Source organism: Diplotaxodon limnothrissa, linkage group LG4 (genome assembly GCF_057381915.1).
Source record: "Diplotaxodon limnothrissa isolate DT_005_m linkage group LG4, D_limnothrissa_male_GT1.1, whole genome shotgun sequence".
Classification (NCBI taxonomy): domain Eukaryota; kingdom Metazoa; phylum Chordata; class Actinopteri; order Cichliformes; family Cichlidae; genus Diplotaxodon; species Diplotaxodon limnothrissa.
In genome coordinates, this window is record NC_140599.1 from 10,038,463 (window position 1) to 10,061,525 (window position 23,063).

At 42.9% G+C, this 23,063-nt stretch overlaps 3 protein-coding genes across 5 annotated transcripts; 1 reads left to right on the forward strand and 2 right to left on the reverse strand.

Annotated features, from left to right (window-relative positions):
* Nucleotides 1-118: 118 nt before the first annotated feature.
* Nucleotides 119-1,333, forward strand: smdt1a (single-pass membrane protein with aspartate-rich tail 1a). 2 transcript variants are annotated; one of them, XM_085352118.1, is made up of 3 exons: nt 119-307; nt 424-581; nt 1,117-1,333. In XM_085352118.1, exons 1-2 carry the CDS (start codon nt 152-154, stop codon nt 559-561), a joined length of 294 nt encoding a protein of 97 aa, XP_085208244.1. In that variant the 5' UTR covers nt 119-151; the 3' UTR covers nt 562-581; nt 1,117-1,333. The 2 variants fall into 2 exon arrangements, with proteins under 2 accessions (XP_085208244.1, XP_085208243.1); XM_085352117.1 differs by having other exon boundaries at nt 138-307; nt 424-589.
* On the reverse strand, nt 1,230-4,096 carry ndufa6 (NADH:ubiquinone oxidoreductase subunit A6). The gene is made up of 3 exons (XM_085352116.1): nt 3,944-4,096; nt 2,163-2,278; nt 1,230-1,996 (listed from the first exon to the last, which is right to left on the reverse strand). Exons 1-3 carry the CDS (start codon nt 4,080-4,082, stop codon nt 1,865-1,867), a joined length of 387 nt encoding a protein of 128 aa, XP_085208242.1. The 5' UTR covers nt 4,083-4,096; the 3' UTR covers nt 1,230-1,864.
* Nucleotides 4,097-4,935: 839 nt separating this feature from the next.
* triobpb (TRIO and F-actin binding protein b) lies at nt 4,936-20,975 on the reverse strand. 2 transcript variants are annotated; one of them, XM_085351430.1, is made up of 15 exons: nt 20,885-20,975; nt 18,391-20,473; nt 18,116-18,224; nt 17,705-17,776; nt 14,255-14,311; nt 12,970-13,038; nt 12,330-12,419; nt 11,961-12,070; nt 10,665-11,094; nt 9,816-10,053; nt 9,323-9,434; nt 8,370-8,529; nt 8,135-8,233; nt 7,279-7,365; nt 4,936-6,531 (listed from the first exon to the last, which is right to left on the reverse strand). In XM_085351430.1, the coding sequence occupies exons 1-15, from the start codon at nt 20,973-20,975 to the stop codon at nt 6,370-6,372; spliced, it is 3,969 nt and encodes a 1,322-aa protein (XP_085207556.1). In that variant the 3' UTR covers nt 4,936-6,369. The 2 variants fall into 2 exon arrangements, with proteins under 2 accessions (XP_085207556.1, XP_085207558.1); XM_085351432.1 differs by lacking the exons at nt 17,705-17,776; nt 18,116-18,224; nt 18,391-20,473; nt 20,885-20,975 and adding an exon at nt 16,563-17,378.
* Between the last annotated feature and the right edge of the window lie 2,088 nt (nt 20,976-23,063).

Here is a 23,063-nt window from a genome sequence, read left to right on the forward strand (position 1 = left end):
ACTTTGGGAAATGCAGTCGGGAAAATAAAAACAAAAACGCGGTGCTGTTGAGTCACCACAGGGGGGCGCTGTTTCCGCCCTCTTCTTGCACATCACAATTCATCTCCGGTTCGTTTTCCGCATTGCCGCTGCATCGTCAAACGCTGTAAACATGGCGTCGGCCCTCAGTCGCGTCGTCAGGCTGTCTATCCTCAGAGCCCCCCGCAGATCCCCGCTGACCCCCTCCAGTGTACCGGGGAACACCGTGACAGCGTGCCGGACGGCCGTGTGCTCGTCGTCCGGTGCTATGCTCCCCAAACCCAGAAAGGTGAGTCTCATTTGCACGCAGTGTTACGAAATCAGATCCTCGGAAGGTGTAGTCTCACGAGCGCCGTTAAATAACGTTGTTGTTTCTGTGGTGGGGTGTGTGACACCGGGGAGCAGACCCCCTTCGGCCTTATCCGGATCGCCCTGATAGTGGTACCCTTCTTGTATGTGGGGACGCAGATCAGCAAGAACTTTGCCGCCCTCCTGGAGGAGCACGACATCTTCGTCCCCGAGGACGACGATGATGATGATTGAGGGGGTCTGGAAAGCTTCAGGTTAGCAGGTATCGCTGGCTGTCGCTGTGGGTGTCACCGTGTGGCAGAGTGCACGCTCCCTGCTCCGTCTGTGTTGTACAGTGTTGTTCAGTACAGACTGAAATGTGGGAGTTACCATTGCAATTAAAAAAAATAACATGCTTCATTAAAAGGTACCTATTAAGATTCTTTGTTTTCTATCATATATATGTGTACTATAATAGTGATGGATGCTTTTATGAAAAACACTGAGTAATCCATGCGAGTCAAAAAGAAGGAAAATCAATACATAGTCATTTTACAATCTTTGTGAGGGGTCACCAATCAGTACAATAGGTCCCCTTTGCTGTTGCCGACCAGGCTTTAAGATTGCTGCTCAGAGCTTCAGCTCTGTAATAAAAACATTACGCTCACATTAGCAGCTTGAATGCTTCTGTCTGCTTTATTTTTCTTCAGGCTTTTGCAGCAGTTCTTAAACATCTCATATTAAGATGTAACCGTTTACAGGCCTTTATAGTGTAAAAATAAATCAACACACTTTTTCTGCCCCTCACAGATTGTGTATTGTGTGACGATGACCACCGCCCAGCGTCAGTGAGCATCTCAGCAGATTAACACCTTGCCGGAGTTGCGTCTTTGTGCACTAGATTCAGGGTTTTTGCTGCCCCGGGCTGATCTTATTGTACTGTATTTGTCATTCACTACTCACATCTTACACATCGATACCAGAACACAATGATTTCAATAAAATTTAATTTTCTATCAACTGTTTAAAACACTTCATTGCATGAAATATGAAACTTGTTTGGAACAAAGCTGTTAAGTTATTCCCAGGAGCTGTTTCATGTCCAGTTTTATGGATTATACCTTCTTAAGGAGGACAAAATCCAGACTGTAAAATGTTATTTGTCCCTCTTACTGTTAGAGCTTTCGGCTCAGTTTTGGTCTGGAAATGTCAATTTTCCAAATACAAGATTAAAGCTTTTCATAGCAGCAGGAAAAAAATAATAATAAAACTGATGAAATCAATAATAATAATGAAGATTCAGCTCTCACATGCTTTTCCTACTGTCTGCAGTGAAAAAGCTTTATGTTGTTTGAAACAACCCGCTCACAACAGCATCTGCACGTTCAGTCATGGTGTGCTGATGGCTTTAATTGATCCAACTGACAATATCAATAATAAAAAGAGACTGAACTATAGATAGGTGATTGTTAAGTGTATATTTACAATAAAGAGAAACAGCTGTCAAATTGGACACAACCAAAAAACAGGTCACAGGGCAGGCCGAGAGCTGTACAGTTCATTGGTCGTGTCCCCGGTAGAATTTGGACAGGAAGTCGGTGGGGCGAGGTTCTTCAGACTCGTAGAAATAGCGCATTATGTGGGTCTTCTGCTTCCAGACGTGGATCGTTTCCTGAAGTTCCATTTTCCCCTTTAAATAGCACACACACACAAAAAACAGAGAACACCACAACACACCGTGAAGTAAACAACTCAGTGTGGCTCTAAGTTAGATTTAATCAGCAATCAGAGCCCTAAGAGACACCGCCTTGAGAAAAATCATATTTACTGTTTCTTGTCACAGGTGCTGCTTTTACCTTAATGACCAACATGTCGATCACACGGGGGTCGGTGATGTGCTTGTTCTTGTCAAACATCTCCCTAACTTTGTCTCTTCCTTGGCGTGTTGTGATGTCCAGCTGAAACATTGCGACTGCAGAGGAACAGACACAAACGGAGAGCCATTTTGGTTCTGCTACACACACTTTATCCAGGACATCATTCCTAAATGTTACTATTACAGCTGCATGAATTAAATCAATCTACAGCGGCTATTTGAAATAAAATTGTCCTACTGTCTTTGTTTTTGCAAAGTTGCCACTCATCATCATCATTATGCCATATTTGTTTTGCTACATCAGATCAGATGATCATCAGCATTTGGGTGTTAAACATAAGGAAATCACTAGTGATGGGCAGATGAAGCCTCATGAAGCACTGAAGCTTTTCATCCAATTGGTTCACCCCAACGCGAAGCTTCTTGAAGCTTCATTTGCTCTAGCAGGACACCTACTGGACGTGAAAATATTAGTTGGCATGAATTTGAAGAGTGTGGCATTTTGCACACAGCCTGTAAATATCAACAACAAAAGGAGTGTGTAAAACATCTATATTGTAGTGATGGCAGTATACTGTGTATATTTATACTGGCAGTATGGAAAATGATTATTTGCGGCAAAGTTCAAACCGCTTCCTGAACCAGTCACGTGGTACAGCCGGGCAGCGAGGCTTCGGACGTCATCATTTTCAGCTCCTCCCATAAATGAAGCAAGCCTCGATACGCGCTTCGCGGAAACGCCCCCTCCATTACTCGACACACGCTTCGAAGCCTCGATACAGAACGTCCCATCACTAGAAATCACTCTGTTTGTAATTGATTGATTTTGAAGAGGTAAATAGTAATAATATCGTAATAACAAAATGCACTGAACAGAAAGCAAAATAGAAAAAAAAATCACGTTGCAAGGAATAAATCTATACAGCGAACAATTTACATGTTCGAAAAGGTCTAAAGTACACATTTATTTAATCCTACTCCCTTAATGCTATTTAATAATTTACTCATCAGTGTTCCTCGATATAACATGTAATCAGACAATATACATAATCAACTATGTACTAGTCTGCACATAAAACAATATATATATTTAATTCCAAACTTGTACTGTTCCACATTTTTACACCGCATATGGATATAGGAAAATTGTTCTTTTAAAAATCCGAAGATTTAATGTACCCCTTAGATGTACACCTTAAATAAACCTCTTAAAGGATCTGATGGGTAACCGTGTAAGTAACCACCTGCTAGGAGCCAAAACAAAGTGAATGCTGAACATGGAATTCTTGCTAACTACGGGTGTTACGAAGCTGCTTTACATATTATATTCAATAAAGTAACAGGTCTTCTGTAAGCATGAACCCACACAACAACGTAACACGAATATATGCACCTCTTTTCTTTTTTTAATCGATTCTTTATTTGTTTGTATGATTTTAAGTTAAAATGTGTGGACATAAAGTACAGAGTACATAATCTTCGATGCAGCCTCATCTGCCTGGAGCCAAAATGAACGCTAGCTAGAGTCAGTATCTAAAGGTTGCTTTGAAGTCATGAACTTCCCTTTACAGTCTAGATTAAACGGAAACATCACCATCTCTATCTGACACAAGAGAGGAGAGAGTCTTTAAAACATTGTCATATTCAGGATCCTCTGTGCTAGCAGCTAATGTTAATTATTCTGCACCGCTCCATAGACGCGACCTTGACGCTCGCCTCGCTTCTTCCACACAGTTTACCCGCTAAAGGGAGCACACGTACCTGTGTTGGGGACCTCCCGGTACCATGCTCGGTATAACTCCCGGACTCGGCGCTTAGCCTCGTCCAAATCACGGCTAAAAATCGGTTTAACGACTTTAGCAGCACCAGCTGCCGTCCGGGTCGCCGCTGTGGACGCCATAACTGCTACTGTTGCTATTTTCCGGTTTCATTAAATTAGTGCTGAAAGCGCTCTGCTGCCACCTAGAGGTACGGCTGGTTCAAGACACCGCTCACAAAATGAAGGGAACGCTTCATTACAGAACACAAAATTTGTTAAACTTCAGGGATATCAACCTGTCCAGTTAAGAAGCAGAAACCACTGTGGATCCGTTTCACTTGCTCTGGTGGAAAGAAAAGTAACAACAGGTCAAACTGGACAACCTCCTAAAAGATGGTTTTACAGGTCATTCCCAGAGACTCTTGCTGTGTGCCCCCCCCCCCAGAAAAAAAAAAAACCCAACTGATTTTTCTCATGCTAGCATTATGATATGAGACCTGCAGTCCAGAGAGTCCATTTCATTCAGGATGGGACATGAAGGAGATATTAGTCTAAGGAGCTTGGAAAGAAAAGCATCTGGACTTCTTTAAGTTGCTTGAAGACATTTCACCTCTCATCCGAGAAGCTTGTTCAGTTCTCATGCGAGATATTAGGCCCAAGAACCAGGACCAGGCCTGCTACTGGTGTGATGCTCAAAGAAGGGCATCACACCAGCATCAGGACGACTACCACTGCTCTATAAAGTGACCTACAGCTGACAACTTGTGTCCATATTTCTGACCAAATTGTGAGAAATAGATTCTGTGAGGGTGGCATGAAGGCCTGACAGCCTTTAGTGGGACCTGTACTCACATCTCCAACACCATGCAGGGTTTTTTTTTCTTTATGAAACGTATCCTTACATTAGATTAAGCACAGAACTGAAAAACACAAACGTCTGCAGGTTTTGGGCGGATACAATCTTGCAGAAATGAAACGTACATTATGTGCTGTTGAACGTCTTTTATTGATTGCAAAAATGTTTATTTACAAAGATGACAAAGGCTCTACTGTACATTAAATATGAACACATTTTTAAAAGTTAGATAATTCTTTTTATCGCAATACATACCGTCAATACAAAAAAACTGGCTCATTGATGCAACACCTGTCATTTGCTGTGATGGTGGCACACAGTATGCCAATAATGATCAGGAGAGACTGGAGGCTTGAGAGTTCTCAGCCATGGCTTAAAACTGAGGACATCTGTGATACGGGACAACATTCATTCAACAGCCTTTAAAAGCAACCAAAGAAAGCTGAGCTGAATCTGCTTCTGTACGATCACAGATCAACTTCCAATCCAGCCCCACCCCCTTAAACCGCCAAGGAATTAAACATTTTTTGCTGTTTTGTCCTGTTTTCATCCCAATAGAGATTTTTGAATTTTATATTCTCAAACCCGACAGAACATCAGCAAGTTTCCCAGTTCAAAAGAAAAAAAAAATACAGCAAATACGTTTCTTAAGTACTGTGTGCCATTTTCACAAAGTAAACATGCCTCAAAAGCTGTAATACAGAAAACTGAGATGACAGCAGCTCTTCCGACCTTTGCCGTCTCAGGCAGCACATAGGGCCAATGAGAAGTTTATTCATCCAAAAATTAAAAAAGAAAAAGCTGATACAGTATGAAGTCTTTATCTACAATACCACATTTAAAAACAACAACAAAAAAGATACTCAATAAAGCTTTCCAGTTTTCAGACCAAGTGTGCACTCATACACACCGCTTCCACTCAAAACCAACAAAAGCCAAACTTAAAAAAAAAAAAAAATTAAAAGTGCAATTTTGTACATTATATATGGCCCAGTGTAACGTAACCAGCTAATGGCTACTCTATGCTGCTCATTAAGCTAGAGAGAGAAGGTTGCCTTCAAAGCTTTCTGACCTTTATGAAGCCTGGTGACATGGTTTAAGCAGTAACAACGTCCAAAGAGGTAGCAGGTTGTACTAAACTGATAGATGAAACACTGTTTTTCCCCAGGAGACTGGGCTTCAAAGCCAGATGTGATTTTACTGCAGATTTTGTTTAGTTTTTAAATATTGTTTTCAGATTTGAGTCACAGTTTTATGCATTGAAAGTACTTGGTTATATCAAGGAACAAAACTACTTGGAAAAAGGTCATACTTCAGGTTTAAATACGCTCTTTCACAACTATAACCACACAATAGAAAGCAACGAAGGCAAACTTCTCTCCTGTGCTCTTATTGGCAGAGTGATTAAAATTTAAGGCATTATCAAAGTCTCCACACAGCAGGGACTGTCCAGCAAAAACAGTAACCATCCTTTCGTTCTCCTAAACAACAAACAAACGAGAAAACATCTGTTCCATATCAGTCCGCACTGGTCACCATGTCTGACAGAGCTTTAGTACCAGAAGTATTCTCTCAGTGGTCCAGGCTGTTCCCCAGCTTTTGCCCCTCCTGCAGAGCAGCCATAGCCAGCTTCAAGTGCTCCTTTAGACTCTGAATCTCTCGCTCATTTCGGCCCTTCATCCCACTCAGTTCCTCTTGCAACTCTCCATATCGCTTACAGGCCAGCTGTTTTTCCTGTGGAGCAGAGTGACAGAAAATCTCTCAGGCTATCTCAGTGACATCACATCCACTGTGAAGGGAAAAAAACAAAAAAACATCTTGCATGCATGTTTTAAACTAGCTAAATTACTCATGATCTGCATTTTCTATGACAATGTTGGCATTCACCTATAGACTGTACATCAAAGATGACAGTGCTCTTCAGACCTAAAAAGTCAATATGTCTTCTACAGAGCATGGTGATTCATTTAGTAAATTTTGGTCCTCATTTGAGTAAAGAAAAAAAACAAACACCTTGGTACAAGTCGATCTGAGTAGGTACTAATGGTTGGAAACCTCTCGATGAGGGGGAAAGATTTGTACTCCCCAGAAAACCAACCAAAGTGGTTGGTAGCTGTTGCTAGGTGAAACTGGTCACAAAGAGGGTGCTGCCAAAAACCTCACTGAGATTGTTCTGAATGACAGCAGACTGCCGCAGTTGCCAAAAATGACAAGCCAAAAACTAACTTGTATTTGTAGACAAGTCACGGAGCAGCAGGGCGGAGATGCGCCCTGCTAACCCAGCTAGCATTTGATTAAAAGCTCTACCGTCTCATCTGAACACACCTTGTTTCAAAACACCAAAAAGGCAACAGCGAAAATCCAACACAATGGGAGGTCACAATAACTACTTGCATCTTTTATTTACAGCCTATTGGTAAATTCATGAAAAAAATCCACCCCTCAAACACACACACACACACACACACACACACACACTACCATGTTAAGGAACTGCAGCTCATTTCTTAGACAGCTGATCTCTTTCAGCAAGTACTGTATCTCGTTGTCTTTCATCCTGAGTAGAACCTGGGAAAAAAACAAAAAAATAAAAAACACATATTGTGGGCGTTTCCTTTAAATGACAAAACAGCCTGCACTGTAATTTATGTAGTTGTAGATAAGGGCCGGAACACCACTGTCATTTACTTGAGAGGCCAAAACGGTCAGGCTGAAGCATATTCTTGAATATTTCTGCAAACATTGACAGATTACCGTACAGTCCAACTCAAACTGCATTCTCCAGTTGAATTTGGAGAGGTTTGTACTGCTGACATGTTTGCTGTGACCCAAATGCATAAATCATGCTAGATAATCTGCAGCTGTTACAGTGAACTATATTCACAGAGATTTATTTTTCACCCAAGGCCGAATGTACTGACTACAGAGAAATAGATTGTAGTGGAATTTACAGCTCGCTGGACTTTACTAAAGTAGTTTTTGCAAAGTCTAATCTTTGGCAATGTTCATTGTAAGCATCCACAATTTCAACAGTATAGATATGAGAGAAAATAATAAGTATAACAAGTACTCATTTGAATGCCTCATCTATGGCATCAGATTGACTACAAACAGGTATCTTTATGTAGCTGAGCACAACACACCCATAAAGCAGGCCATTTCTTAGGCTTGCTGTCAGTTATTGTTGTTCTTCTAAACTAATGCTGCAGCTCTCGGTGCAACTTGCAGATTTTCACAACCGTTTCACGCTGGTATTGCTTAAAAAAAAAAAAGTCCTAGCAGATACAGAAGTGCCTGGTATGCTTTCAGTTTCAGGTATACATTAAAGAGTTGTTACCTCTAGCTCGCAGGGCATCCTGTTTTTGTCCTCTGAGCCGTGATCTCTGATGGCAGATTGTATTCGTTTCATCTCCTCTGTCAAACGGGCCTTTAAGTCCTAAAGGAAAAAATTTGGCCTGTGTGATTTCAAGTAATGGCCGTTTGTTTGTAGAAATCTGCATACACATATTTAGTTGGGGGCTGTAAAGTGAATGCATCATTCTTCCCAGCTGAGTCTACTGCAGCTGACCCACCTGGTTCTCTTTCCTCAGTTGCTCCATATCTCTCTCCTTGCGGCTGATTTCCCGTTCCCTCTCTGCGTTGTTCTGTTCAGCTCTGTTTAGCTCCAGACACTTCTGAGAGTAGCGCTCAGACAGTCCGGCCAGCTCTCTCTGCGAGGCCTGAGCTTCTGCCCTGCAGCAACACAAAGAAAACTGTGTTCACGTCGGGGCTTCGGTGAACCAAACCACTGATACAACAACTTCAATGCTGCCGTTTCACATCAAGTTTCTCTTTACTCTATTACACATCAGCAGCAGTTACACAAAACAATATTTCATATTAAAAAAAAAAAAAAAAAAAGAGTTGGACAACCCCTTTTTTCACATTATGAAAATATAACTAGAGTATAGTAGGTTTCCTTCGTGGTGCTCTTTTTTTCTTCATGACTTGAGTATTTCCTCCTGTGGTTTTAAAACCTCTTTGCTACTTATAACCAATGACCACAAAAATAAGGAAGAGCATGCAGAGGTAAAAAATGCAGTGTAGGCAACATAGTTAAGCCCTAAAATGCAGGTTCCAGCTGCAGCCACTGAGACAGTCTGTGTCAAAGGCCTGCGACGCTTACAAAAGAAAACTAATCCATGACCAAATTCTTCCGCATTCCTTAAGCGCCTGACAGGACCAAGAGGCGGCTGTGGTAATGGCCTTACTTCAACGAGTCTGCAAATTCAAACTTTTATTTAACAGAATACCCTTTTATGGCCACGTAGCTCCCACTCAAAAGCAAAAGGACATGTTCACATAAATTACCAATGAAGGCCGAGCTAAAAGGAAGGGTGCAGTGGAAGTTTAAGCCGCTTTCTGATCGTTTAACAAGTAAACAGGTTATGTAATCATCCGTCACATCATCATTGTCTCCATAAGTATCAGTGTGACCCCAGTACATCTTTAAGTCACTGGCAAAATCTGATCTAAAGTTACGTACTGATGCAGAGCTCGCAGAGTCTGTGAGTCCACCGCGCCGCTGCTCAGCCTCTTCACTTTCTCAACTTCTCTTTCCAGCTCCTCTTTGTGTTTCTTCTTCAAAGCCTCCATCACTGAAACACAAACTCGAGTGTTACACAATGTTTTCTGTTGTAAGTGACATTATCACACCATAACTTTACTGAGAAGGGGAAAGTTATCAAGAAAAACTGAAAGCATGTTGAAAGCACGGTGAAAACATGTTTCACAGCCTTCAACTGCATTAAAACAGAAGGATGTATACAGGTAGACGTGGCATAATACAGTAGAAATCAATTCTACTAAGAACATTCACAGGCAGGCACTGCACATTATGTCTTTTACTACAAAAAATCATGGTCATTTATAGTAATGTCAGTAAAAGTTTAAATTAAACCTGTAAAAGTTTAGTTTAACAGCGGCTATTGCTTCAGAATTTAGCAGTTAATATGTGGCTGATGTGCTTTTTGACTGACCTCGCGCTGTGTCCTGGGCCTCCTGCAGCAGCAGCCTGTCCTTCTGGGCCTCCAGCTCCTTGACTTGGCGGTCGTGTTGCTTCTGCAGCTCTTCCAGGGCCTGCCGATGAGCACGCTCCATGGCCAACAGGCTGCGGCTGCAGGGTGCCTCAGGGCCACAGCCACCCCGCACACCTCCTCCGCCGCCTTCCCCTCCCTTCCGCTGTAGTTGCTCGACCTGCTGCCTCAGTGACGCCACCTGAGAGAAGAAAAAGGCGGAGGTAAAGCCTACTGAAAGCTGGTGGAGAAAGCTGATCAATGTGCCATTTTACTGCAACACACATTTGAGTCATTTCTTTCCTACAGGCAGTCCAATGACACAAACACTTACTCCAGAGCTACCTTGGGCTTGACCTTTAACCCTATTCACTGCTGAATTTATGAAGTTGGTCTAACAGGGTTTAAGTTTAAGAAAAACCATTCAACTCTCTTTATATATAAACAAAACTGTAATTCAAGATTAAATATGCTGGGATTCTCTGTGCTTATAAATCATAGTAAGGTGTGTCAGGTATAGACAGCCTTAGGATTTGGAAATGCAAACGATTCAAAACAAAGTCCACATCACACACAGACCAAAAGCAGGCATGAGTTTCAGCAGTATTTTTCCAGTTTACTATCTGGGTCCTTCTCAATCCCACACCGTCCGTTTGAATCATGTGCTTCATCTTATTTAAGATGGAAAACACTGCTGAAAAGCATCCGAAAGCAGTGGAAAACGATAAGAAGTGTTTACTTCATCCATAGCGATGAAGAGTTAATTTGCATTTTATGTCATGTGCAAATTGGAAAATCATCTCCACGCACTACCTCCCTCTGCAGCGCCTCATTGGCTGTCTGGCCGGAAGCACGTGATCCCACTGATGGTAAGGAGCTCATCTCCTTTAAGGGCATCTGTTCAAACTCTGTCCACTTCTTCTCGATTTCCTCCTCCATGCGTAGCTTTTGGTTTGATCCGGTGCCCTTCCTGGACAGCACGGCATCCCACTGGCTGCTTGTGTTCTTCTCCTCCTGCCTTTGGCTGTGCTCTCTCCCCTGCCCCTCTCCTGCTTCTCTCTGACTGGCAAGACGAAGGCTAGAAGAGGCGGGAACAGGGGATAGCTCAACGTAGTCAAACCTACGATGAGAAGATGGGGTGGAGGCCGGGACTTCTGACTGAGCTTCACCATGGCGCGATGTCGGTCGACGAGAGGACAGCAAAACGCGATCGTGGGAGTTTTCCTTGTCGCTGTCGGGTAATCTAGAGAAGTTTAAAAGAAAATTAAAAAAAAAAATTATACATAATGGAAAAAGAAAATCAATAAATCAAATTTAAAACAGCAGAGATTAATCAGGACTGAACATTGCTCTACAGCATGAACACTCACATGAACACAGCTGCTGGTGAGTCATTACACAAGCAGAACATTAATAATCCAAATAATTACGCTTTGACTCATTTTGAACCATCACAGCAGAAAGTGACTTGTCAGGTTGCTGGTACATGTACAGACTCTTGTGTGGTCAACAGAAAATGTCCAAGAATGTGATGCAAGCAACTCTTGAATTTAGTGTAAGCTAGCACTTCAGCCCAGCCTTCTTAGATGTTGCCCTTCAAGGCAAGAGGTTGTAAGCAACACTAAGAGTTTATTAGATGTTTAGCTTTTAAATAAATCCATTTTTATATGGTTACTATGACAAACACCTCCCACAAGTTGCTCAAGAACAAAGTACTTTTTGAAATGTCAAAATACTTCATGTTGGACAGTGTGTGGGAGACATTTTGGGTCTTTATGGAGTTTCTTTGTAAGTCTATCTGCCTGTGATCAGGCAGAACAGTGACAAGTTACAAGATATATGCATTCCTGTGGTTTGGCCATATGTATTCCCCAGAATACCACCTCTGTAAAAACGAGTGGAAGAAAGAGATTCTCTTTTTTGAAACTATCTAACTATTCTGATTCTAGGAGCCACCCCTGTGTGTCTAATCATAACTACATTTTGCCATAATTACACACAAACTTATAGTTCAAAACATTATTGTCCAGACTGTATGGCATGTTTTTACCTGATAATAAACACTCTTTTTATTTTAATGTTAATGTTAACATGTCTGCTCATAATTACTGTGTGATGTCAGGAGAGCTGCTGGGCCGAATACACTTCTTTAAAACCTCTATCCAGTTCCGCCTGATCCCAGCTGTCATGGCAGACAGCATGAATGCAGCCTCCCGTGTCTGAAACACAAAAGAAATATAGGTTATGGAAACAAAAAAGAAAAAGAAAAATTATGTAATAGGGTTGGGATGAGGAAAAACTGAAAGAGATATACAGAGAGAGAGGTGGAAGAGATAGTGACAGAGATGTAAGACGTGATTAGTAAGAAAACACAGCAGGAACTGTTGAGCGGGTATGGAACTGATAAGGAAGATGAGAATGGGTGGATATAAAGATGAAAAACAGTCACAGTCTACAAAAGGTGCCAAAAACAGTCACCTGTATCTGAAACCCATAGTTCTTCTCCACATCAAATTCTGACACATTGACACAGGATTTTAGGTCAATCTCTCCATCCAAGTCATCTTTCTGTACATAAACCACAGGAACATGGTTTGCATACTTCTCTTACAATTTCATATTCTCATTATAAAAAAAAAAAAAAAAAAAAAAAACTAGACTGCATATAAAAGATGGACATAATCACTATAATGTCATGCACTGGTTGACCAAGTCCACTTTTAGGCCTCAAGCTGAGCATTTTCACAACCTTACAGGGGTGAACCTGACTGAAAAACCACAGCCCACCCATATGGCAGTGACATGTTGACCACCATGCATCACTTTTTGAGTCTAATGGAACCATATTTTAGAAAGAGGACATTATACTGTATTTAATGACACTTAAAACAAGTGAGCAGGACCATTAACCCTTTAGAAAAACATTTAATGAGGTCATAAATCAAGTGAGCAGTAGTGTCATTTCTATAGACTTCTATTTCCAGCCATATGATCGCCCATCTGCTGCAGAATGCAAGATTAAAGCAATTCTAACATTAGCTCTTCTTTTCTGACCAATAAGCTTTGTCCATCTTTTATACAGTCTGCATAAATAATGCAAGTTTGCTTCAATACATACCTCCTCTGCAGTGGAGTCCCTGTAATACTTGAGTCCTGCATCAGTCAGAACAAACCAATGCTTCTTCCACTAAAGAAACAAAGACTGAATTACTGGAAGCAGCAACTCTAAAAGGCCAAATATGTAGACAAGAAAAAAAGAAGATTTTCAGTCCTCTATGCAGTCCAGTTGAAAATTAAGTACTTCCTATTCGATAGCTTGTAGAACCACCTTTAGCAGGAACAATTCGAATAATTTTTTGTTTCACTTTATCAGTCTCTTACGTCTTTGTGGAGGAATTTGGCCCACTCTTCTTTACAACATTGCTTCCGTGCACTAAGGTTTGTGCACATTTTTTTATGCATAACTTTCTGAAGGTCCTGGCTTAGCTCTGAACCTTGACTGGGCAATATCAGCACCTTGATTCCTTCTTTTTCAGCCACTCTGTAGTACATTTGCTGCTGTGCTTGGGATCGTTGCACTGTTGCACGACCCAATTACATCCAAGCTTTAGCTGTCAGACAGGTGGTCTCATAAGTGACTGTAGAATACTTTGGTATGCATAAGAATTCATGACTGACGCAGGTGGCCAGGTCCTGTGGCTGTAAAATATGACCAAATCATCACACCTCCACCATCGTGCTTAACAGTTGGTCTGAGGTGTTTGCGCTGATGCGCTGAGTTTGGTTTTCTTCAAACATGTCGGTGTATATTAGGCCTAAACATCTCCACTTTGGTCTCGACTGTCCAAAGGACATTGCTCCAGACGTCTTGTAGTTTGTTCAGATCCAACTTTGTAAACCTACGTCTAGAGCAGAAAATTACCAAAACTTCTATTTTTTAGATACGCTCACACTTGCTGATGATCAATAAATCAAGGCAAACATTTGAATGGAAGCAATCAGGGTGTACTTAGTTTTTCACATGACTGCATATTCCTTTGAAAAGTCTTTTTCACATGGCTTGAAAACACAACAACATAACACGCCATCTAAGACTGTATCAGAATTATTATTATGTTCTATTTTTTTTTGAGCGAGCCTGGTCTGTAAAAGCTGAGACAAACACGAGTGGAACAGGAAGCATGCATGTGTGAAGCGAGAAGCTCTCTCACCCACCCAAGCGTTTCATTCAAACAGAGGACACACCTGTTATGCCTCAAGCCACCAAGCTATTAACATGATAACAAAGATAACCTGCTGCTATCGCCTTACAAACAGCCTCTCTCATTAGGAACGAGTGATGCTGGGAAGAGGCTAGGAAAGGAGAAGGAGTGACAGGAGGATATGACTTGGCTGCACTTTACCTCCCCCCTCTCGTCCAGTTTTGACATCCATCCCTTTTTGAAGTTCAGGAGGTCGGGCTGTGAAGCAGAACAAAGTCAAAGTCGCCAAAGAAAATGCAACAAAAGTTCAACGCTTTTTAACGAAGGAAGAAAAAGTGAAAGTGAACAGAAACAGAAAGAACGAACTAGGGTGGACAAACCACACAACCCCATATTAAAGAGCGGGTAGCGTAGTATAATTACAACAACATTTATGTTATGAGCAGCAGCTACATCACTACAGGTTTATGTTATCATTGTACATAAAGACCAGAGACTCCTGCCTTATTTTGCCACAGAGGCCATAATTTGGTTTCCAGTGTGAAGAAGTGATAGGCCAAATCAGTTAAAGCAGTTTATATTATATTACATCCTCTACTGCTTTACATTTAACAAGATGGTAAAGCAGACAGTATTGAGCTCACTCAACAATCTATATACATCAACAGCACTGTGTTTACGTAACAGGGTGCTGCTCTATTGCACTGCAGCAGGTCTGCTTTAGCTTCAAACACGATGACAGGAAGAGGAAAACATGTGCTAGGTACCTCAAGATGAGGTGATCCCAGATTAGAAGATTAGCCAGCAGCTTCTTTTTTCTTCCTTTTTCCAAGCAATACACTCCTCACTTGGCTTATCTCTCACTCACCAACAAGTACATTCCTCGCTTTTTAAATCTGTCTGCATTTGTCAGCTCATCTCCAACTGGCATCTCGCTCCCCACGACTTTCCACTCTTTTTTTACTTTGTTCTTCTCCCATCTGTTTGCAAGTCTGTACGCTTAATATAATTTCTCTCGTCTGTCCTGTCATCTTTAACTACCCCTTTTCTGTATTTATGTTCCATTATGTACTTGCATTCATGCAAGCCATGGTACCGCCCACTTTCTCTCTGTTTGAGCCAGTTAATATATGCCACTGATCTCCTTTAATCTAACAATGATACAGTCTGATGACTCCCAACAACAGAGTATAACAGGAATAATGTAGGGAGAAACCCCAGGTTTCCTTTTATTCTTAATTTAATTAAGTTGAGCTCTTTAACTGAGAAGCATTGTTGGGTGTAGACACACACACAGTCGAGCATCATATTTAGACCTTTGTTCACTGAGCTCTTTTAATGTATTTTACTTTTTTTTCCCCAGACTTATTTTTTCCCCACAGAGAGCATTTTGTTTTTTTAAATTCTGTTCCTCATTTAGGTGTAATTGCACCTTACTGTGCTATTTTCTCTGTTTATTTTATTGAGCTACTGTATTTAAGCTCTGTTGTTATAGGTTTTGTTTAAGAAAAACAATCGAACTAAACATGGCTTTAAATCCATAATGAACACTGATTGTATGCCTTGAAAAAACAAAAAAGACAAGTCTAAAATACAACAGAAAGTTATCTGTCAAACCTTATTACAAATTATTCACATCATGTCAAAACATGCCCATGAGCAGAAACAGGAAGCAGATGGTTGACGTAGAAAAACGGACACCTGTTAAGCAGTAAACCCTTATACTATCAGAACCGTGACCTTGCTTGAAAAGGTCATAAACTGAAGAAGGGAAAACAGTCAAATGAACAGACAACATCACTTCTTTTCATCTCCCGTTTCCTGTCACTATAAAGACGTATTGTCTGGTGAGCTTTGTCCTTAAGGTTAAACAGGTTTCACCTTTTTTTCTTATTGTTAATGAGAGTGTCCCGGTATACAGTACACTCATTCTAAGGCCAACTCCTAAATTACTATTGTTTGGACAGCCAGTACTTCTAGGTTATTAAAAAACACCTGCCAGCTTTGCCTGGCAGTGTCTGCCTGTTTGCAACCAGAGGACATGTGTCACAGCTGGCTATAAAAAAAAAAGGCACACACAGTTCAAGCTACAAGCTAGTGCCAGTTACTGTAAACAGTAGCAGTAGGGTAAAAGGGGAGGAAACTACACCACGCTTTGAAACCAGTGTCAAGTATTTCGTTTCGACAGCAGTTACTTTACTTGTTTTTCTCCATACGAACCACAAATAAAACTAAACGAATAAAAGTCACTTCTAAGCTAGCGGTAACTTCATGTACACACCCCTCGAAGTCAAACAAACGCTCGCCACATTAAAACTAGCTAGCTTTGTAAAGCTAATATACGTTAACATCTATGATAAACTAGCTAAACACTTTAACCCAACCGAGCCGAGTGAACGGCTAGCCGAGAGGCTTCGTTTGAAAAGTAGAGGTTCAGGAAGACGTGACAAGCAGGAAAAACAAAGTGTTTTCAAAGTACAGCCGTACAGTGAAGGAGGGTGCCGCTTACCGTCATGATAACAGGATCCGGGGAGGGTGAGATAAAGACAAAAGTACTGTTACCGCACAAGCTTAATTAGCTATTTTAAAAAAAAATCACCTTACTTTATCGCAGGAAAAGTTAAGATGAAACCCCGCCATTCATACCCATGTTAACCCAATCAAGCGAACCGCCAGCGTCCCGAGCACGTACCCCGCCTCGTTAAGGGGAGAGTGCGTCCATGTCGCTGCACGCGGACGAGTTTTTCGCGTTTTAAAAACAACAGCAAAAACAAATTTTCAACTTTGTGACAAGTGGAGCGGAGCTAATGTAGCGCTTCAGCCCTGCTGCCTGTTTGCTCGCTGCTCTCGCTCTCTGTCTGTCTGTCACTTCCTGGGCGGGTCCGCGAAGATCTGTTCAGAAAACAAGCCTACCACCTACTCCGTCGCCCCCACCACCCCCAAAAAACTGCCTGGCTATGAAAAGGGGTCCGGGGAGCTCCTGCGGGGGAGAAAGTGGGGATCAATCTGAGTCTCCCTGGAATCTCCCATGGAAAATTTTACCCTCCTTATTGACTGAAGCCACACAGGTATTCCCAACAAGATAAGATATGGAGGGGGAAAAAAAGTCTGTCAATCTAAAGTCCTAGTCTGCAAATACAAAATCCTGACATTCCCTGGCTTAGACAAGCTTTCTCTTCTAAACTCTCAAAAAAGACTTGCCACATTTTCCCGTCTGAAAATCTCTTGCACATAAAGTGGCACCCCCACCCTCTACCAAAAGCCTCTCTTGTAGCTATTGGTTTCAGTTCAGGAATTTCAACACATGCCCCAGCAGACCACAATTGACAGAGTTCAGTCAGTGTTGTGAAATGACTGCAGGGTGTAGGTAAAAAAGATAGACACGCGACTGTCAGCTGTTAAAAGGAGAATTTAAAGAGTGTAGGAACAGACACACCAGCAACCTTAACCTTAAGCACCTAAAAAGCTTTTGCAGTTACAGACAGGAGCTGTGCAAACACTGGTAAATATGTGACAAAAAGGGATATTTAAATAGGCGGGACTGCAGTAAAATTAAAACAGCGGTTTTATTATGGTGAATCGCAAAATACATGTGGCACATGCAAGGCGTGCAAGTAAGCAAGACTAAATATTTTTGCTGTGTAAACATACCTGCATTTGTTCGGATCTGTGATAATAACCTTTCCAAGAACTGCCCTCATCCGCTGTGGGACTGCCCGATCTCTGGAAAAGAACAGCTTGTAGTTATTAACCAAATCAATACGGGACTGAGCAAACATGTCCCATCCATAGAGGTGTTTTGTTTTTAAACCTGATGTGTGGTATGTGGTAGATGAAGTTAGGCATTAACATATTAGGTAATATAATATATTAATAATATAATATAACAATAAATGCCATTGCAAGGTTTTATCAGTTCCTACACCCTTCTATACCATTTGCACTCTCTGTTCCCAGTCTGCCCTACTGCTTACTTTCAGATACCTAAATCAAGAAGCTAAAAAAAAAAACGTGGGTTTCTTACATCCTTTAATTAACTGGCATGGGCCTGAGCCGGCCTACCTGTAATGAGGTGGAGGAGTGAGCTCGAGATAGATACCCACTGTGCCATTCTCTCTCAGTGTCTCCTGTATCTTCCCACTCTCTGGAGGGAAGCTTGCTCAAGGAGTGGCTGAAACAGCAGACAGGTTATTAGTGTCTCTAATTAATCCAGTTGAATGGAGTAGAAGAAGCAAAGCTGGCAAGAGATTATAGATCCTCCAAGAAAATGTTGGCGAGTAATCATACCACTCAACAAATGCTCAGTTTAACATATGCAGGTGTAACATGAGTCTGACCTGGCTGGCTTGAAGAGCTCCTGTCTTCGGACGGACTGCTGGTTCTGCAGCCTCCCCGCGTGGCTCGAGGCCTCGCTGTGATGGATCATTTTGACCTTCGGTACATCAGCTATCATGGCATACGCCTCCCTGTTCCGCCCTGTAGATCCCACAGAGAGCCGGCCTGACTCAGAGGACTCCATGGAGCTTTGCGAGGAGGTGTGCCTCTGCATTTGAATGGGAAGTGAAGGGCTCTCAGGATGACGGGAGGTCCTCTTGTCATTAGGAGAAGGGCAGCGGTCTTCGCGGATGTTTCTACCGACACTGGATCTGTTGCTGCTTGGGCTCCTTGGTCGTTCCAAGGTGACAGCAGTGGATCTGTTGCCACTTCCACCATGTCTAGAGGGCGAAGCAGCCCGAGATAACGAGGAGCTGCGGAGGGAATGAGTTGAATCTCGCCATGAGCGTGGTGAGCGATCAGAGTTGGATTTTGTGTCAGCGTGGGTGTTTTTTCTCTGAAAGAAATTACCAGAGTCTCCATTAATGGCACTTCTGAGGACTGAGTACCCCGGTGGATGACTGCTGTCTTTCCTAGAGGGGGAGGAGTTGCGGCTGTTTTGATTCCTGCTGTTGAAGGAACTGCTAGTTTCTGTTTTGTGTGCCAAACGTTGGTCAGAAGCATCAAAAGTTCTCCTTAAAGATGACGAGCTGTATCTATCATGACTTCTGACTGAGCTGTTAAATTCAGACTTGTGCAGCAAAGGCTGAGTAGGAGTCTCGTAGCTTTTCCTCAAAGGGGGAGATTTATGACTTTCACGACTACGGCCATGTAATAAGCTACCGGTGTCTGTTTTCTTCAGCTGATACCTGCTGGGGGTGTCATAACCCCTCCTTCCAGGAGAGGAAGAACGGCTATCCCGACCTCGACTGCTCCTGGCAGGGCTTGATTCAGTCTTACGCAGTATGGAATGACTTGGTGTATCATGACCTCTTTTAGATGGAGACGGATGGATGGGGACTTCTTGTTCTTGATCTTTCTGCCCATTTCTAACAGATGGGTTACGCAACAGAGCCTGGCTCTCAATATCATAACCTTCTCTTATCGGGGACCCACAGCGTGCGTGGTGACTGCGTCCATTTAGAGACATAACGGACTCAGATTTATGAAGTAGTGATTGGCTAGATGAACTGTAGGTCCTCCTTGGCGGTGAGGAGCTGCGACTGTCAGAAGTCCTTCTTGATGGAGATGAAGTCCTTCTGTTATACACACGTCCATGTGATAAACTAGTGCTGGTTTCAGTTTTGTGAAGAGGCATTTGGCTTGAACTGTTAAAGTCCTTCCTCTGCGGAGATGAGCTCCTGGAGTCGCCACCCCGACCACTTAAAGACCCATTTGCTTCCGTCTTTCGCAAGGTACTCCTAAAATCAGAAATCATGCTGGATTGGGATTTGACTGAACTGGCAAACGATTTGAAGTTTCTTGGCAGGGTTCCCGACTCAATACGTCGCCCATGTGTGCCTTGCAAGGAGCTTCTAGACCCCGGCTCCCTCCCTGGAGACCTCCCCCCACCGTCAAAGTTAGTCCTGCTGAGGGAAGCGAAGGATTCGCTGCGTCGGAATGTCGGGTTTCCACGTGAGGGAGAAGACGAGCGAGACTGCAGAGCCGAGCTTTGCCTCGGGGAGTTGTACGACCCCGACTGCTGATAGGAAGAGACGGGAGAAGAAGGGCTTACACGGCCGTATGAACTGCCGAAACCCTTTCGTCTGCTAGAGGCCAGCGACTCCGCTATTTTAAAGGGAGTAGGGCTCGGAGAGCGAGGGCCAACTTGTGCCTCGACTTCAACTGCAATTTCATATGGGTCAGGAGGAGGGATTTCCACATCCACGTCCTCATCCACAGCCTCTGGTATCGGCCTTTGAGAAGCCACACCAAGATTAGGATTTCTGAAGGGAACGATGTCTTTTGGCTCGACGTTCCTGTTGCTGAAGATGGGATGGCCTCGCTCGAAGTGGCGGAACGGGCTGTCATGGAGCGAACGGGCACCTGCTGCCCTCCCCAGCGAGAAATAGCCACTTTCGCGCTTCTCTCGCTCTTCTTTCAACCCTGGAAGAGAAGAAAATATTTTTTAAATAGGATGAAATAGAAAGACGCAATGGTAACAGAAATAGGAGAAGCAAAGGTCAAAGTTCAACCACTGAGCAACTACCAGAGGTTTCCTGACACAAACCGAGCTATATTGTATTACTGATAATTGCTCTTGGACACTTCACCTGATGACAGCAAATAGTATTGCCAAGTAAATAACACCTCTGGCTGTAACTGGATATAGATTGGTCAATTGCAGCAAGTCACAAGTTTACTAAAGACTCAGTCGACCGCTGTACGGAGTATTTGTAAATATCTTTGGCGATTCTGCTACCTCTGTTTCTCTCTTTCTTATAATTTTTCTTTGGTTTATGAGTCTAATGTTCTAAGAAATTGATTCAGCAACACACAATGTCAGCCTACAAGTACCCGAATGTCTACTGAAGCTGTCTCTGCTCCGAGAGTCATCCATCCAAGCCCTTGGGTTGGGCCGGTGGGGTGGCGGGTCAAGCCGGGTCATATCGAGTTTGACCAGGTGGCGACGGATCGGTGGGTATTCGTCCTCTGCACTGGCTGAGCCACTGAACTCCTGGTAGTCGCTCTGCTCACGGCAGCTACGTGGAAGAGGAGATGGAAGAAGAATGACGAGAGCAGAGATGAACGAGGTGAGAGATCGGGAGTGGGGAGTGAAAAGCAAGAGAAGAAGTCAGAGAAAAGGAGAAAATTTGATCAGTTTAATAGACACGTCATAAAACTTAAGCCATTTTTCAGGTCAGAGAGCATGGTGAATGCAGGAAGATCAATATAAACTACAGTACGTTTTAAATCTAACTCCACAAACTCTCACACTACACTTTAGAGTCATTGAATTGCCATTGCAGCTCCTTTTATCATCACGATGCCTTCTTTCTTACCTGTCTGTGCTGTCGTCGTCAGCCTCGCAGATATAAAGCTCGCAGTCGGGGCTCAGGATGCACAAAGAGGGCTCCCCATAACCCAGATGAACTCCATTGACATCGCAGTAGCTGCTCACCACTGACAGACCATCAGAATCCTCCTGATAGGATGAGAGGGAAAGACATGGACAAATCACAATTTTGCGGCAAACTCCATCCCTCTATCTCTCCAAGTCACAAAAAGAGGAGAGGAAGTGATGCGCCTCCACCGGCACGTGAAGGTTCACTGAAAGTACACATCAGAGTGCATACATGACAAACCCTCTTCGTCTGGCTCCGGCTCCTGGAGCAGCAGTTTTGATAATAGCGTCTGTCCCCTCTGTCCTCCCTGACAGACGCTCACATGTGCTGCTGTTCGATTAGGGTTACACCTCTGTAACCTGACCTGTCTCGTGGCTTTCCTCATTAATATTTCATCACTTTTTTTTTTAAATTCGTCCTCTGCATAAACTTTGCCGTCTCAAGGAATGATTGAAAACTGTCTGCAAATGCCAGAGAATGACAATCCCCAACACCTCCTAGGAATCTACAGGTAATATACTACGGGATCTAAAAGAAGCACAATCAGGTGTAAAATATGCACATAAACAGATTATTGCAAACGTTTCATAGAGGCATATCAAACAGAAGCTGGGGCACAGGTTTCTGCCGTTTCGAAACTGTCCAGAAACATGCCCATCCTCTCTGAACCCCCGTCTAATATTACAAGTCATTCCCAAGAGGGCAGTAAATGATCCAGCTTCATTCATTTTTAATAGAAGCCACTACTGCTACCCTGCTCCACACCATTGGCTCTTATTCTCCGTCTCTGATCTCTCTTTCATTTACTCACAAGTAGTAAAGTTTCAGACATGATGGCATTTACTTTGTTTACATGTAAAGTTGAATGGGAAATTCTTAATTGGTCCTTTCTTTAACCAGAGAATCGAACTCTAGGGTTAAGTCAGGTGTACTTAAGTTTAAGAGTAATCAGTAGATTATTAAATTAAAGTTAAAGCAGTACAGCAGTACCTTATTGATTCCTGCACCAGAACATCTGATCTCAGTGCTGCGCTGCCTTACTGCTTAGACCTGTGACCTCTAATGCATCTTCCTGCTGCTCTTCACGTCCAGCTAATCCCATCACTCAGCGCACATTGAGTTCTCATTATCTCTTCCTGGTTACCTTGCTGCTGTTGCTGTGCACATCACCGTCCTGCTTGTCTCACCTTGCTGCTGGTGTCTCTTTCCTCCGCTTGGGAAGAAATCGGTGTTAACGCTTCTCCCTTTCTTGACCCAATCCCGGTTTTAGCCCCGGCTCCGGACTCGGCAGCAGATATCTGTTGCTGCGTGACCTCAGTGCTCTCCCCTGCACCGGCGTGCAGGTGCCTCTGGCGCAGGCAGTCGTGGCAGCGGGAGGGGTCGAAGACATTGGGCTGGAACTTGGGGCAGATGGGCTCATCGCCGGAGAGGGCCATGGTGAACGCAGAGGGAGAACCTGGATGTTCATTGCCTCCAACAGAGAAAACTGGGAAACCACAGCAGGAAATATGCAGAAATATTTATCTAACACTTGAGGAAGACATTAAAAAAAGACTGTCAAATTACAGAAGTGTTTCTGCACATTTAATCTAATTTGGTAATGTACAGAGCAAGCATGAGCCACTAATGCG

What these genes read in the sequence shown, in the direction of transcription:
- smdt1a (XM_085352118.1), top strand. Translation starts at nt 152, where the DNA reads ATGGCGTCGGCCCTCAGTCGCGTCGTCAGGCTGTCTATCCTCAGAGCC. An exon ending in TGCTCCCCAAACCCAGAAAG is followed by an intron (nt 308 to 423) that starts GTGAGTCTCATT and finishes ACCGGGGAGCAG; the next exon opens with ACCCCCTTCGGCCTTATCCG.
- ndufa6 (XM_085352116.1), bottom strand. Translation starts at nt 4,082, where the DNA reads ATGGCGTCCACAGCGGCGACCCGGACGGCAGCTGGTGCTGCTAAAGTC. An exon ending in CCGGGAGGTCCCCAACACAG is followed by an intron (nt 2,279 to 3,943) that starts GTACGTGTGCTC and finishes GTTCCTCTGCAG; the next exon opens with TCGCAATGTTTCAGCTGGAC. An exon ending in TCGACATGTTGGTCATTAAG is followed by an intron (nt 1,997 to 2,162) that starts GTAAAAGCAGCA and finishes TGCTATTTAAAG; the next exon opens with GGGAAAATGGAACTTCAGGA.
- triobpb (XM_085351430.1), bottom strand. Translation starts at nt 20,975, where the DNA reads ATGACCCGGCTTGACCCGCCACCCCACCGGCCCAACCCAAGGGCTTGG. An exon ending in GGCCCAGGACACAGCGCGAG is followed by an intron (nt 9,435 to 9,815) that starts GTCAGTCAAAAA and finishes TTTGTGTTTCAG; the next exon opens with TGATGGAGGCTTTGAAGAAG. An exon ending in ACTCTGCGAGCTCTGCATCA is followed by an intron (nt 8,530 to 9,322) that starts GTACGTAACTTT and finishes GTGTTGCTGCAG; the next exon opens with GGCAGAAGCTCAGGCCTCGC.